The following is a 12,814-nucleotide window of genomic DNA, read 5'->3' as shown; positions in this document are numbered from 1 at the left end:
ATATAAAGAAATTATTTTTGTACAGCTGTACAATGTGTTTGTGTTTTATGCTGTGTTATTACAAGAGTCAAAAAGTTAAAGAGAATTTAAAAGTTTATAAAATAAAAATGTTACAGTAAGCTAAAGCTAATTTATTATTGCAGAGAGAATTTTTTTTATAAATTTAGTGCAGCCTAGGTGTCCATTGTTTATAAAGTCTGCAGTAGTGTGCGGTGACGTCCGAGGCCTTGACGTTCACGCACCGCTCACCCGTGACTCACCCAGAGCAACTCCCAGTCCTGCAAGCTCCATTCACGGTAAGTGCCCTAAACAGGGTACCATTTGTATCTTTTATACTGTATTTTTCATGTGCCTTTTCTATAGTTGCTATGTTTAGATATACAAATACCATTGTGTTACATTTCCCACTGTTCAGGACAGTAACATGCCGTACAGCTTATAGCCAAGGAGCAATAGGCTACACCACACAGCCTAGGTGTGCAGTAAGCCATTCCATCTCGATTGGCGTAAGTGCACTCTAAGACGCTCACACAAAGACCATTCCTCAGCATGTATCCTTGCCATTAAGTGCCGCATGACTGAATTATACTTTGAGTGCATGGAGTACAGCCTGTTTCCCGCCCATGGAGACCCAGGACTGCTGGGGGAAGAAGCGACAGCACCCGAAGCAGGGCAGGCTCTTCTAGCTGCAATGCCTTTTTTCCAAGGATCATTTTTTCCCTGAAATAATTCTTTGCACACTTTCTCCCACCCAACCACTACTCAGAATCCCTGGACAGTTTTCTGATGTCTGTAGCCCGAACTCCTCACACTCTGGTAGGCATCCACCCCTCCCTTTTGTCTCCTCCATGTCACCATGTCACCAAACTCGCCCCTTCCCTAAACCCTGTGGAAACGAGTTAAGTCTCAGGTACTATTCTTTAAGTTATTACAAATATATTAAAAATAAGATTGCATATATAGAAAAGTTCTGCTGGTGCATTTTTTGAACTCACCTTCTCTGTGCCAGGTTCCATGCTAGACACTGGGAAACAAGAGCAGATGTAAAATTCATGGGATTTTTTTAAAACTGAAATTGCAAGATCTCAAAGAAACTGCATTAGCAGTTGGCCTCTTCAGATTAAGGCCCCAGACACTCAGAGGTCCTGTTCACAGTCTTCTGCCACCAGGGGTCTTTGAGAGGACAGTTTCAATGAGTGCTGTAAGGCTGCAAGAGTGCACCTCAATGCCTGCCGCGCAGCCTCGCTCACCCCTAGGCTCCCACAGGCCTGGAGAGCCCCTTCCTCTCCTGCCATCTGAGTTCCACCCCCTTTCAGATCCAACTCCAGCTCCCGTCCTGCAGGACTCCCCCTTCAGCCGCTTCGATGATGTCAGAGCACCCACCGTCTCCACACTCCTGTGGCTCTTTATGTTTCTTACCACTTAGCTGACTTTCCGCAGGTTGCCTTCCATCTTTACGCATCTATTTACATGTGAGTCTAAGCAAGTCTTACACAGTCAGTCTATTTGGGGGCTAATACATTCCTACGTGGTTATACCAAAGCTAAAAACATGCAAAAGTCAAACAACGGATTTACTTGTTAGGGTTTAAAAACCATAAATACAGGTTTTAAAACATTCAGTATTAAAACAATAACCACACTCCCCCTCTCAAATAAAATGTTTGCTGCTATAGTTCCACTATTTCAGTCACGTTGCCTAATTTTGTTCTTTTCCTTCACAAATGAACACACCATCAACTGGCTCAAGTCCAACGAGCAGCTAATGGAAGCTAAAGAGTCCCTGGCTTCCCCCTGGACTGCTCATCTCTGTGTTGTCGCAGTTGTGTTAGTTAATGAGACCCGTGCTTCTTATAGTTTGAATCAGCACTTCCATTTTCTGTCTTTATAGCAAAGTACTACAAAACACTTACATGATCTCTCCCTCTTTCTCTCTCTCTCTCTTTCTCACACAAACACACACACACACACACACACACACACAGTTGTGCAGACAAAGGTGACAGCCACACTGCTACAGCCGAATGAGAGACTGACAGGCACCATGAAATTGCTCAGAATGTGGATTCGCCAGTCAATGTACAGCGGCCTGAACTGGAGGAGTACAAGAAAAGGGCTTTCTTGGGGAAGGAGTCCATGGAGAGTGTATAAAAGTTCCAATTGTACTTTGCTCACCCCAGCCCCCCGCGGGGAGCAGGCCCTCCATTGTCAACGAGGACAATTCACCCTGCAGAACAACAGTCCACCCCCCAGGGCCGCGGCAAACCGATCCCTAGACGACAGAGAGCGAACTTTCCTTTCCCGGCAGTAAGGAGCCGGTTTCCTCACCCGCTGTGCCTCTGTATTTCCCCACTGTCAGCTTGTACCGCTCCTTGCTGGAGGCCACTTGGAAGAGATCGTACACGGCGTAGGCGGACTCGTTGGCAGTCTGCAAGTCCACGCGCACCTCGTACCTCGTGGCAGTGCCACTGGTGAGATTGTGGAGCTTGTCGAGTCCTAAAGATGATAAACGGCATTTCAAAAACCGGTCAGCCGGTGTGTGCGAGCGAGCGCTCCCCACTTGCATCTGAGACTTCCAGGACCGAAAGTCACCTTAGCCGTTCCCTTCTCTGCGAATCAGGGGCCTTTCCCCGTGCCCTCTCTGGGGCGGCTCCCTTTCTCATCCTGTTATTTCTGAGGAGTGTGGAAAGCGCGTCCTACGGAAGGGAGTCGTGGGGAGCACAGGGAAGTGCTGACACCACCCTGCCTCCATGGCTCCATCTCTCTAAACAGAAGTGGATCTTCTGATCGCCCATTTCTCTCGCCAAGTAGAGGAGCCGGGTGACCCCTCGCTCTGAGATCTCCAAGAGATTCCGTACTGAGGAAACCACTGATATCATCTACTCTATTAGGCACTGAGTACCCAGATTATGATTTTTTAATTCTTCATTTCCCAATTGATGCTTTTGGCTATTTCACTCTCTGCGAGCATCTGCTCCAGAAGAAAGCAGAGGGAAAGGGGAAAAAACGATGCCCACAGTGCCGGGCCTCACGGGCAGGATTTCAGGGACTACCAGAACGGCCTCCCGGTTATAGCCCAGAATCCCAATCAACCAACTAGTTTTCTACTATTGTGGTTTCTAAGGAATTCAGGCTGCGGGCAGACCCTGTAGAGACAGCATAAAACCCCCTGTGACTGTCCTACCCTGTGACAGTCCTACCCTGTGACAAGCCCCGAGTGCAGGGCTTGCCCCCCAGGCCCCTGCTGGGCAGGCTCGTCAGTGTCCCTGTCACAGGGCCTCTCCCCATATGTGCTGAGCTCCCTTAAGCTGCCTGACCCACTTGCCAAGGGGGAAGTCACAAGCCAGCCCCCTGGATTCCCAGAGACCGTACCAAGCCAGAACTCCTTCATGGGGTCTCCAAAGCCTTCCACGTAGCTCCGCCAGCGCTTGAAGAAATCCAGCTGCCCGGTGTTCCGCCTCTGGAAGACCTGAGGAGGGAGACAGACGCTTCACTCTGACGCATCGAACAGACATAACCGAGCAGCAGGGGAGCAATATTTGCATTTCCCAAGGTGGTCCCGGGAGACAAGAGGGGTTCAGGAGCCTGCACGGACGCTGACTTCCTCCCGCTAGCGCACCTCTCTGGCTTTTGTAGAAATGATCTGTATTTGTATACCAGTAGATTCACTATATTGGTTCTACTACATTAATAAGCATTCTTCAGGTATATAGCTGTATGCTGGGTACTGAAACGTGTAGAACAAAAGCAGAGAAGGTTCCTGTCCCCAAGAAATTTCAATTCTTTCAGTGCCCCAGGAAGAAACTCGGAGAACTTGTGCTTTGGTTGCTAGTGGTGGGTTGTATAGGGCAGGACATTCCAGACCTCTGCTGGCTCTCACCAGTAACCTTCAACGTCTGTGCAACTCAACTGGGGTATGTTAGGCTTGTACGTTGTCTTTTTCACCCTTAAATAGTTAGAAGGTAGGAAGTATTTTTTAACTCAATTGATCCTTAACATAGCAATTATTTAATACTTATGGGGAAAAAAAGTTCATCCAACAGATATTTACTGAGCATCTATTGTGTACTAGGCACTATGCAAGATGACGTGCAAAGTGAATAAACCAGAAATGATCCCTGCCCTTGTGGAGACAATAGCCCAGGAAGTGAAATTACTGGATTAAATAATCAAACAAATAAATATACAGTTCAAATTGGTAAGGGCTATCAAGGAAAGATGCAACAGGACGGTGAGAACATAAAACAGGAGGGCCCGGCCAAGGAGCCAGGAAAGTACCTTGCAGGACGTGGCTGGGAGCTGCAAGAGTAGGAGGAGTCAGGGAGAAGGACGAGAAGCCAATGCTGGGGCTGCCGGGAGCTGAGGAAGGGATGGGAAGGGAGGCTGGAAAGACAGCAGGGGTCAGTCCTGGTGGGGCTCGAACAGGGACTGTTGAATATGTTGGCCCATCATCAGAGCGGCGGAAATTGTTGAAGGGTTTTAAGCAGCAAGTGAGGTATTGATCAGACTCCTCTAGCTGCAGTGTAGAGAATCGACTGGCTAGAAGGGAATGGCCAGGGGCAAGAGTGGAAGTGAGACGACAGTTAAGAGACTACTGCAGGGGACAGGTGGGAGGGAACGGCAGCTTGGACTAGGGGCTGCCCTGAGGATGGACAGAAGTGGTCGGGGGTCAAGTTACAGACGTGGAACTGAAAGAGGAAGAAGTCAAGGGTGGTTCTTATGGTTTGGGCTTGCAGATGACCATCCTCTCTGCTATTCACCGAGACGGGGGATTCTGAGTGAGGACGGGTTTTACGAGTGCATCAGGAGCTCACCCAGGACATGCTAAATGGGAGTTATTTCTGAGGCATCCTTGTGAACAAAGATGCCACATGAGCAGCTGATGCAAGGGCTGGAGTTCTAAAGAGAGGGCTAAGCTAGACCTGAGGTGGGGGTGTGTCTGAGACAATGCCAGGAGTTCACCAAGTCCCAGTTCCCTTTCTTCTTCCCAGGAATACAGGAAGATGTCCTTTTTCAGCTTCCCTTGCATTTACGTTGGAGCCATATAACTATTTCTAGCCAAAAGGCTATACACGTGAGCACAGCAGAGTGGGTAGGGTTCTCCATGCTCTCCATTCCATTGCCAGGTGCCACGGTGAAGGCCACATGTTGACACGGCAGAGCCACAAGACAGAAACAGCCTGAATCCCTGAGTTATCATCTATAAGTGGCTCCCAAACCTACAGAAGACATTGCACACGTGAGATAGAAACTTTACTTGTTGAATCATTGGACTTGGGGTTGTTTTGTTGCTGCAGCATAGCCCGTCCCATCCTCACTCACAGAGAGCCACTGGGGCCCAGCGAGTAACATGAAGTCCTGGGAAAGGATGCAACCACCTGGGAAGGAAATAAGAGCTAAAAAGAGAAAATGGCCCAGAGTCAAGCTGTGAGGGCCTCCAATCCGTAACAGCCACATCAGGAAGGCTGAGTTCATTAAGGAGAGAAAGAACAATTCGTGTAGAAAGAAAACTAGAAAAATGTGGAATCACAAAAGCCACAAAGAGAAAGGTGTGGTCAGTAGTGTCAGATACTGATAAGAAGTCAAAGGAACTGGAGGCCAAACTGTCCCTCCAATCTAGTGACACAGAAATCACTGGTGACTTTGGCAGGGTCTGTGTTAGTGAAAGACAAGGGAAGGAGCCAAACCAGAATGAGTTTGCTGCAGAGTGAGTAAGAAGTGAGAAGTGAAAAGACGGAGACAGGGGTTGGGTACTATTTCACAAGAGCGTGGGCCGCTTCCTTTTTAAAAATTCCTCTATTTGGAGAAGGAAGGCAGCTGCAGTCAGAGTAAATTGGATTCTTTTGTATGAAGTAAACCTGAAAAGAGCCAAAAAGCTGCACACACCTGTGCCCACTATTGGAACTGATAATGTACGTAATTCCGCGTGACCTTGGGAGCCAAGCTCCACGCCATCCCAGCTAACCTCAGAAACGATCCCCACTAAGCAAAGGCTGGGCCTGCAGCTTTCTCTCTGCCTAGTCCCTTTGTACTCACTCAAATGCAGAAGCCCCAACACAAAATCTCATCTCCTTCCTTCCCAACAGACTGCACAGCATGCGCCTCAAAGTCAAACACATTACCTTGAATTTGGTGAGGTGAACCACCTGATATTTGTGCCTTCTTTAATCTTTCTCTGGAAGGAGACAGGGAGGGAGGAGAGACCAGCTTCCCCTGCGACAATGCTGAAAGCTCCACCTGGGAGCTCACATGCAACTCCTTCTGAAGCACAAGCCCATGTCTGCTGGCCCAGGAGGGGCTGGACGGGTCGGGGAAGCTCCAGGCTCGGGTCAGACCACACCGACCTCCTGGCAGGGTTAGCGAGGGAGTCACTTCCATCCCCGACCCTCGGCCAGCTCACCGTAACATAGGAATGGAAACGGGAAAGAAGAGTCTGCCTCACAGAGCTGCTGGCAGGAGTAAATGACATGGTATGCGCGAACATGTTCTACAAATGGAAAAGAGCTGCTGAACAGAATTTGGGACTGATCATGACAATGACACACCGCATTAACACTGTTCACTGCCCCCTGTGCTCAAGTGTCCATCTTTGCAAGACACCCTATTCCTTTCTTGGCTTCCTTCATTTTTCTTCACTCATTTATTCACTTACATATAAGCATTTGGTGCTGTGGTCCCAACCCCTGAGCTGCAGACGGGATATGGTCAGTGGCCTGTTAGGAACGGGCTGCACAGCAGGAGGTGAGCGGCAGGCAAGTGAGCGAAGCTTCATCTGTGTTTACAGCTGCTCCCCATGGCTTGCACCACCGCCTGAGCTCCGCCTCCTGTCAGATCAGCGGCAGCATTGGATTCTCAAAGAAGCCGGAACCCCACCGTAAACTGCGCATGCGCGGGATCTAGGCTGCACGCTCCTTGTAAGAATCTAATGCCTGATGATCTGAGGCGGAGTTGAGGTGGTGACGCTAGCACTGGGGAGTGGCTGAAAATACAGATTATCATTAGCAGAGAGGTCTGACTGCACAATAAATGTGATGTGCTTGAACCATCCCCAAATTACTCCACCCCACCCCAAGTCTGTGGAAAAACTGTCTTCCATGAAACTGGTCCCTGGTGCCAAAAAGGTTGGGGACCACTGATTCAGTGCACATCTGTGGAGTGCTGGCTCTGGGGTGAGTATTTGTGATGCCATTCTACTTAGTGGCTGATGCACGGATAACATACAAATCTTATCTTTCAGTCAGAAAGTTTGATAATACCAGGACTACTGAGCCTATTTCTGAAACAGCATTTCTTAAGACCCTCAGGACTTGTTGTTTTCCTAGCAAGGTGCCTGTTCCAACCCCTTCCCTGGGACTCTTCCTGCATCATGGACAGTGGGATCCTAGCACAGATGTGGCACCAATGTTTGAGTCCACACCTGTCATGTCCAAACACATTCCCACTGCAAGGTGAGGCTCAAATCCAATCCTGGACAGACACATTACAAAGGCGTTTGGTCTCTATCTCCAATCAATAAACACAGTGCCCAAGCTTGATAGGAGCTCTCCAGCTGATTTTTTTTAATAATGCTTCAGCTTGGCCAGGGAAGCTTCAAAAAATGATTCTGGTGCTCTCTGCATCCCTGTGTAGACCCAGCTCTACACTTACTAGCCATGTCCTTGGGCAAGTTAGTTAACTTTGACAAGCCTACTTTCCTAAACTGTTAGATCAAGATGTTAATAGCCCCGCTGTCACGGGCTTAAATTAAGGCTTCAGCAAGGTCATTAATCATAGTAAATCATAAAGTATTTAGGCGAGAGTCTGGCACATACAGATATAATAAGTTATTATTATCTCTCAGTAAATGTTGGTTTACATTTTATTATATCAGATTCCAAATGAACTTACCCACAGGATCATTTATACATTTTGATCAGGCAGCCTTAATTGACTCACTCAGAATCTAGTCCATTCACATTCTACGAGATGAAAACACACTATAAAGAACGATTTGGGAACAACAAAATTCTCTTGCATATCAGTCTCCGGGGGATAAAAACCTCTTTATAGTTGGTTCTACACTACAGAGTTGTCATTGCATTCTAGAACTTAGTTGATGTCCTGAATGACTAAGTCAGGAGAAACAAGTCAGAATTGCATTTAAATGCCTGTGGAAAGAGCCTCTAATGCAGTCCTTAAGACTTTCAAGATGGAAAACAAAGATGGAAATATTTGAGACATTTAAGCTTTCGCTGATGTTCTTTCCAGCCTCCCAGCAACACAGAGTTTACCTCGGGGCAGAGCTCTTCTGGCCTATTCATCAAATTGAGTTCCTGCTGTCTGGGATGGAGAAGAATTACCTTAAAAGGATTTTAAAAGCACAATAAAAAGGAGCAATGTACTATAGGCCGTCTTTCAGTGACAAAAGACTCAAAAAACATGAAAACTGTCAGTAAAATATTTGTTGGAGAAGTTTTCAGGACGCCACGTGCTTTCTGGAGCATGGCGGCTTTAGGAGAACCCTACAGAATCTCGGTTCATACATTTCCTCCAGGAGTCTGGCTCAGAAAACAAGACTTGGGATGGGGTGGCGGGCTGATGTGGATTAGAACGCAGAGTGGTTTTACCATTTCTGGAACTGACCTCTGTGTTTGACGAAGGGGCATTGGCAGGGGCAAGCTCCCTGTGGGCAGGGATTTCAGTCTGTGTGGTTCGCTGTTGGATCTTGAATACATACAACAGTACCTGACACATAGTAGGCAGTCAATGAATATTTTTGCAGTAAATCGTGGGTATTCCCAGGCAGACACACCGACAGACCTCTTTCTAAAGGTTGCTTAGACAAACGACTCCTTCCCTACCCCTACACAAGCTTGGCTTTCAAAAAAGCCACACTAGATGGTACAAACATCCTGCCAATAGTCAATTACAGGCACAAAGGCAGGAAATTGGGCTTTAGGCCTGGAGGGGCAGAATGCTTAGAGTTTCAGAGGTGTTGCTGAAAAGCAGCAGGAACCACCCTATGGGTCTGGTCATGTGGAAGACCTCCCATGTTACATTCTGTTCTGCTATTTTTATAAATCAATCAGGAATTTCCCACAGCCAACCCAATTACTGCCTTTCAGCCGTCAGATGCTGCTGTGCAGATAATAAGTTTTCTTCATTGCAGCTCATCAGATGGTATCATTTTATTCATGGCTGCTCAAGTGTGTTTGGTTTCCCAGGCCCCTGAGCAAATGTGTAAATGAATCTAGTTTGAGCACTATGAGATCAGGCTTTCTCTTTGCCACAGTGAGCTGCAGATACACGGCAGGTTCCGGCTGCTTGCTGGTTTGGGGCAGTGAGAGACTTTATCAGTGCAGGCACAGGGAGAGACCGGGTAGGGGGAGATGGAAGGATCAGATTGCAAGCCTCAAACGCAGCTCATCATATAATTGGATCAGGCTGATTCCATCAAAGAAGATGCCATGTGGTTTAAGCTGACAATGACCCAAGAGAATAAAACCTCTACAAAGAAGAGAGATGATTAGAACATTGTCCAAACTTCCCTTTTTCAGGCCTTAGTCTTTCAAAGCAAAGTCCCAAATCCTTGTTTCTGTACTGTGGAGCCAGGGTACAGAATCTGGAAAAGAAACTCCAATTCAGAGGACTGAACCCCCCAGAGAGGTTGTACATCTCCATCTTGGGTGACCTGAGATGATCCACCGGGAAGACCAATGGGTTAGGAGGCTGGGGTCCTGAAATCTGGTCCCAGCTTTGTCACTAACTTATGTGATTTAGCCAAGGCACTTCTGTCTGTGGGCCTCACTTTTCCTATCTGTAAAACAGGAAAAATAATCCTCTGTCGCTCTAAAGCTATCGTGTGAGCATATTTATGAAAGTGCTTTGAAGAGGGTTGAATATAGGTATTAACAACACATATAGATGGGGCATTATTAGATGATGAGAAACCCACAAGCCTTCATAGTCATCAGCCTTAGTTTAACCAAGCCTCTATGAACAAAAAATAAAATCCTAACCCCCATCCCTGTCCCACTGACTGAACAGATCCTTCTTGGGCAAGAAGACCCCAGAGAAACCTTAAGAACTGTGTTCTTGGCCATCACAGGATGGAAGGTTGGACATGTCTCGTTATACCCCCTCCGTTTGGAGTTTAGACACAACAACTGACCAGCATTACTGTTAAAATAGAGTTTGTAAGACTGACAGAACAGACTCTTTGTGGCAGTAAGATACCAAATGATAATAAGACCTGAGGCCATGCCAGGCAAGGGTTAGGTGACCCTACAAGTCACTCTGACGCAGTACATAATGGCTTGCTCTTGCAACCTGACTCTGGCATAACATAACAGGATGATTAACAGACTTCCTTATCTTAACTTAAATGCTCCTATCTGCTAATTCCAAGTTTGTAGACAAAGCTCTGTTACTTTAACCAACTGCAAATTTAAAAATCTCTAAATCCACCTATGACTTGCAAGCCCCTGCTTAAAGGTATCCTGCCTTTTCTGGCCAAACCAATATATACCTCCCATGTAATGATTTATGTCTTTGCCTGTAACTCCTGCATCCCTGAAATGTATAAAACCAAACTGTAATCCCATCGCCTTGGGATCACTTACTCAAGGCTTCTTGGTTTGCTTTCCCCAGGCCATAGTCACTCATAAACCTCTTTAAATTATTTTGTAGAGTTTGGTTTTTCCACTAACACCTGTTCTAGGACAGGTGTTAAGTAGTAGGCCCTCTCCTTACAGTGGGCTGGGACCCTCTAAACACAGCTACAAGCCACCAAAGCTCCTCTCTTCCGTGGATGAAGAAGAAATCGAGCCCCCAAACACCCCATGCAGCAGCTGGGACCGGCTCCCTGGGACCCTGCGTGACTCACAATCCAGCCACCTCCATCCGTGTCCATGTCGCAGTACACCTGCAGGGGCCGGCTGGCGTCACCGTGCAGGTAGATGGTGTACAGGCCACTGGCAGCGTTGCTGTTCTGCTGAACCTGACTGCAGTCCGCAGGGTGTGGAAATCGGGCACCAGCTGGGAGCCAAGCAGAGGGACAGCATCATTAGGAGAAGGGCAAGGGCGAGGAAGAAGGAAGGCAGGGCTTTTTCCCTTTTTAAAACAATTTATCTTGTTTGGAAATTATTTTGTAACCTCCTACTATTTCGCTTCTTCCAACGCTTCACTAACATCTTGGTTTTCTCACTCATTCTGTTCTCATCAAACTCTCCAAATGTACCAGAAATAAGGTCAAGTTCACATTCCCCCAAGTTCCCCACTGGGTACATAACACCCCATTTCACTCTCCTCTTTAGTCTGTCCACCCTGGGATGGGTTTCTTTTGAACCCACAGCCCCATTTCCATTTGCCAGGTCAAGAAAAATCCCTAACTCTGTATGCACTTGCTCTTCCCTGGACACCTTTTCTGGCCTCTCAATGCTTGTCCTCTATTGCTACAGTCCCCAACCCCCGGGCCGTGAACTGGGACTGGTCCAAGGCCTGTTAGGAACTGAGCCACATCACCACCGGAGCAATGGAAAAATTCTCTTCCATGAAACTGGTTCCTGGTGCCAAAAAGACTGGGGACCACTGCTCTGTTGCAGGATTCCATGTTACCTGTGGAGAGGGAGGTGGATACGTTCCTGCTCCGGCGATCACCTTTAAAAGCAACCAAGGACACAGGATAGGTGACGCCGTGCTCAAGGCCTTGCAACTCAAACTTCTGGTGGTCTTGTCCCAGCTGCACCTCCTACCAAACAAAGGAGACAGTAGTAAACAGCCAGTTATTCATGATCACGCCCTAGCACCCTAGGCATCAATATCGTTCCCTGGTGCTCATGACAGAAGCTCTCGAGGGCACGGTGTTCTGCCCCTCTGAAGGCGGAGTGGTAGTGCGGAATCCCGGTGGTCCCAGCCACTGCTCCGGAGGGCTGTGCCACGGAGACTCAGCACTGCCGGAGCTCTGCTGCTTCCAGAACCCCAGCCAGGTTTCCTGGGGACTTCTGCCTTCACGTACGCGCTGGGGCTCTGACTCCAGCCACCACGGGCAGTAAAAGGGTGGCAATGCCAGGCTAAAGAGATGTTAATAGGAGAGGTGAAACTGGCCACTGATATCTGTGAGACACGGAGAGAGCTGGTATTTCAATGAACTTCCTTCTGAACCTGTCTTACTTCCTCTACAAGCAGAGGGCTAACTTTCCTAGTAGGGTATCGCAAGCATTAATTAAGATAATGAATAAAGCAAAATGCCCTTCCTTTTTCCCTTCCTCCCTACTTTCTTCCTTGCCAAGGAGAGAGAATAATAATTTTTCACTGGGACAAGTTTGGAAAATTTGCTGGCTTTCAGATTCTGAGGAGGAAATATAACCCTTGAAATAAGGGCTAATCGATTCATCAATAAATATTTATTGAGCGCCTCCCGTGTGCTAAGCACTGCCCTAAGCACTTTAGATACAATGAAAGGTGAAACAGACAAACATTTCCTGCCCCTTGGAGCTTACGTGTACTTGGGAAGACCAACAGTAAGCAAAATAACCTGGGGCAGACCGCGGCCAGCAACGTGATCAATACCGATCGGCCAGCAGTCGAGCTGACTGGCCAAGTCAATTGCTTTGCGCGGAGGCGGCGAAGGGAAGGCACCAGGCGCGAAGACAAGGAGCGTGCGGTACCTTAACCGTGCCATCTGGGAACTGGTACGTCAGAACGTAGCCATCGATCTGAGCGGAGGGGGGTGTCCAGGTCAGTCCCCCACCAGACTGTGTTACAGCAGACGGACGAAGGTTTTTGGGAGGGTCAATTTCTGTATGTAAAAAGTCAGGTAATTACCATTATTATTA

The 12,814-nt window shown here is 47.8% G+C and overlaps 1 protein-coding gene across 1 annotated transcript in view; it reads right to left on the bottom strand.

Annotated features, from left to right (window-relative positions):
• TNN (tenascin N) overlaps nucleotides 1-12,814 on the bottom strand; it is a 51,733-nt gene that overhangs the window by 7,154 nt on the left and 31,765 nt on the right. Inside the window, exons 13-17 of the mRNA XM_012657727.1 lie at nucleotides 12,647-12,777; nucleotides 11,595-11,727; nucleotides 10,864-11,015; nucleotides 3,372-3,468; nucleotides 2,328-2,495 (exon numbers count right to left, since the gene is read on the bottom strand). Of these exons, the coding sequence (XP_012513181.1) occupies nucleotides 2,328-2,495; nucleotides 3,372-3,468; nucleotides 10,864-11,015; nucleotides 11,595-11,727; nucleotides 12,647-12,777 (681 nt within the window). The remainder of the gene's footprint in view (nucleotides 1-2,327; nucleotides 2,496-3,371; nucleotides 3,469-10,863; nucleotides 11,016-11,594; nucleotides 11,728-12,646; nucleotides 12,778-12,814) is intronic.

This window comes from Propithecus coquereli, unplaced genomic scaffold (genome assembly GCF_000956105.1).
Source record: "Propithecus coquereli isolate 6110/MARCELLA unplaced genomic scaffold, Pcoq_1.0 Scaffold56, whole genome shotgun sequence".
In the NCBI taxonomy this organism is placed as follows: domain Eukaryota; kingdom Metazoa; phylum Chordata; class Mammalia; order Primates; family Indriidae; genus Propithecus; species Propithecus coquereli.
Note: the sequence above shows the minus strand (reverse complement) of the source record. Positions and strands in the feature narration are given on the sequence as shown.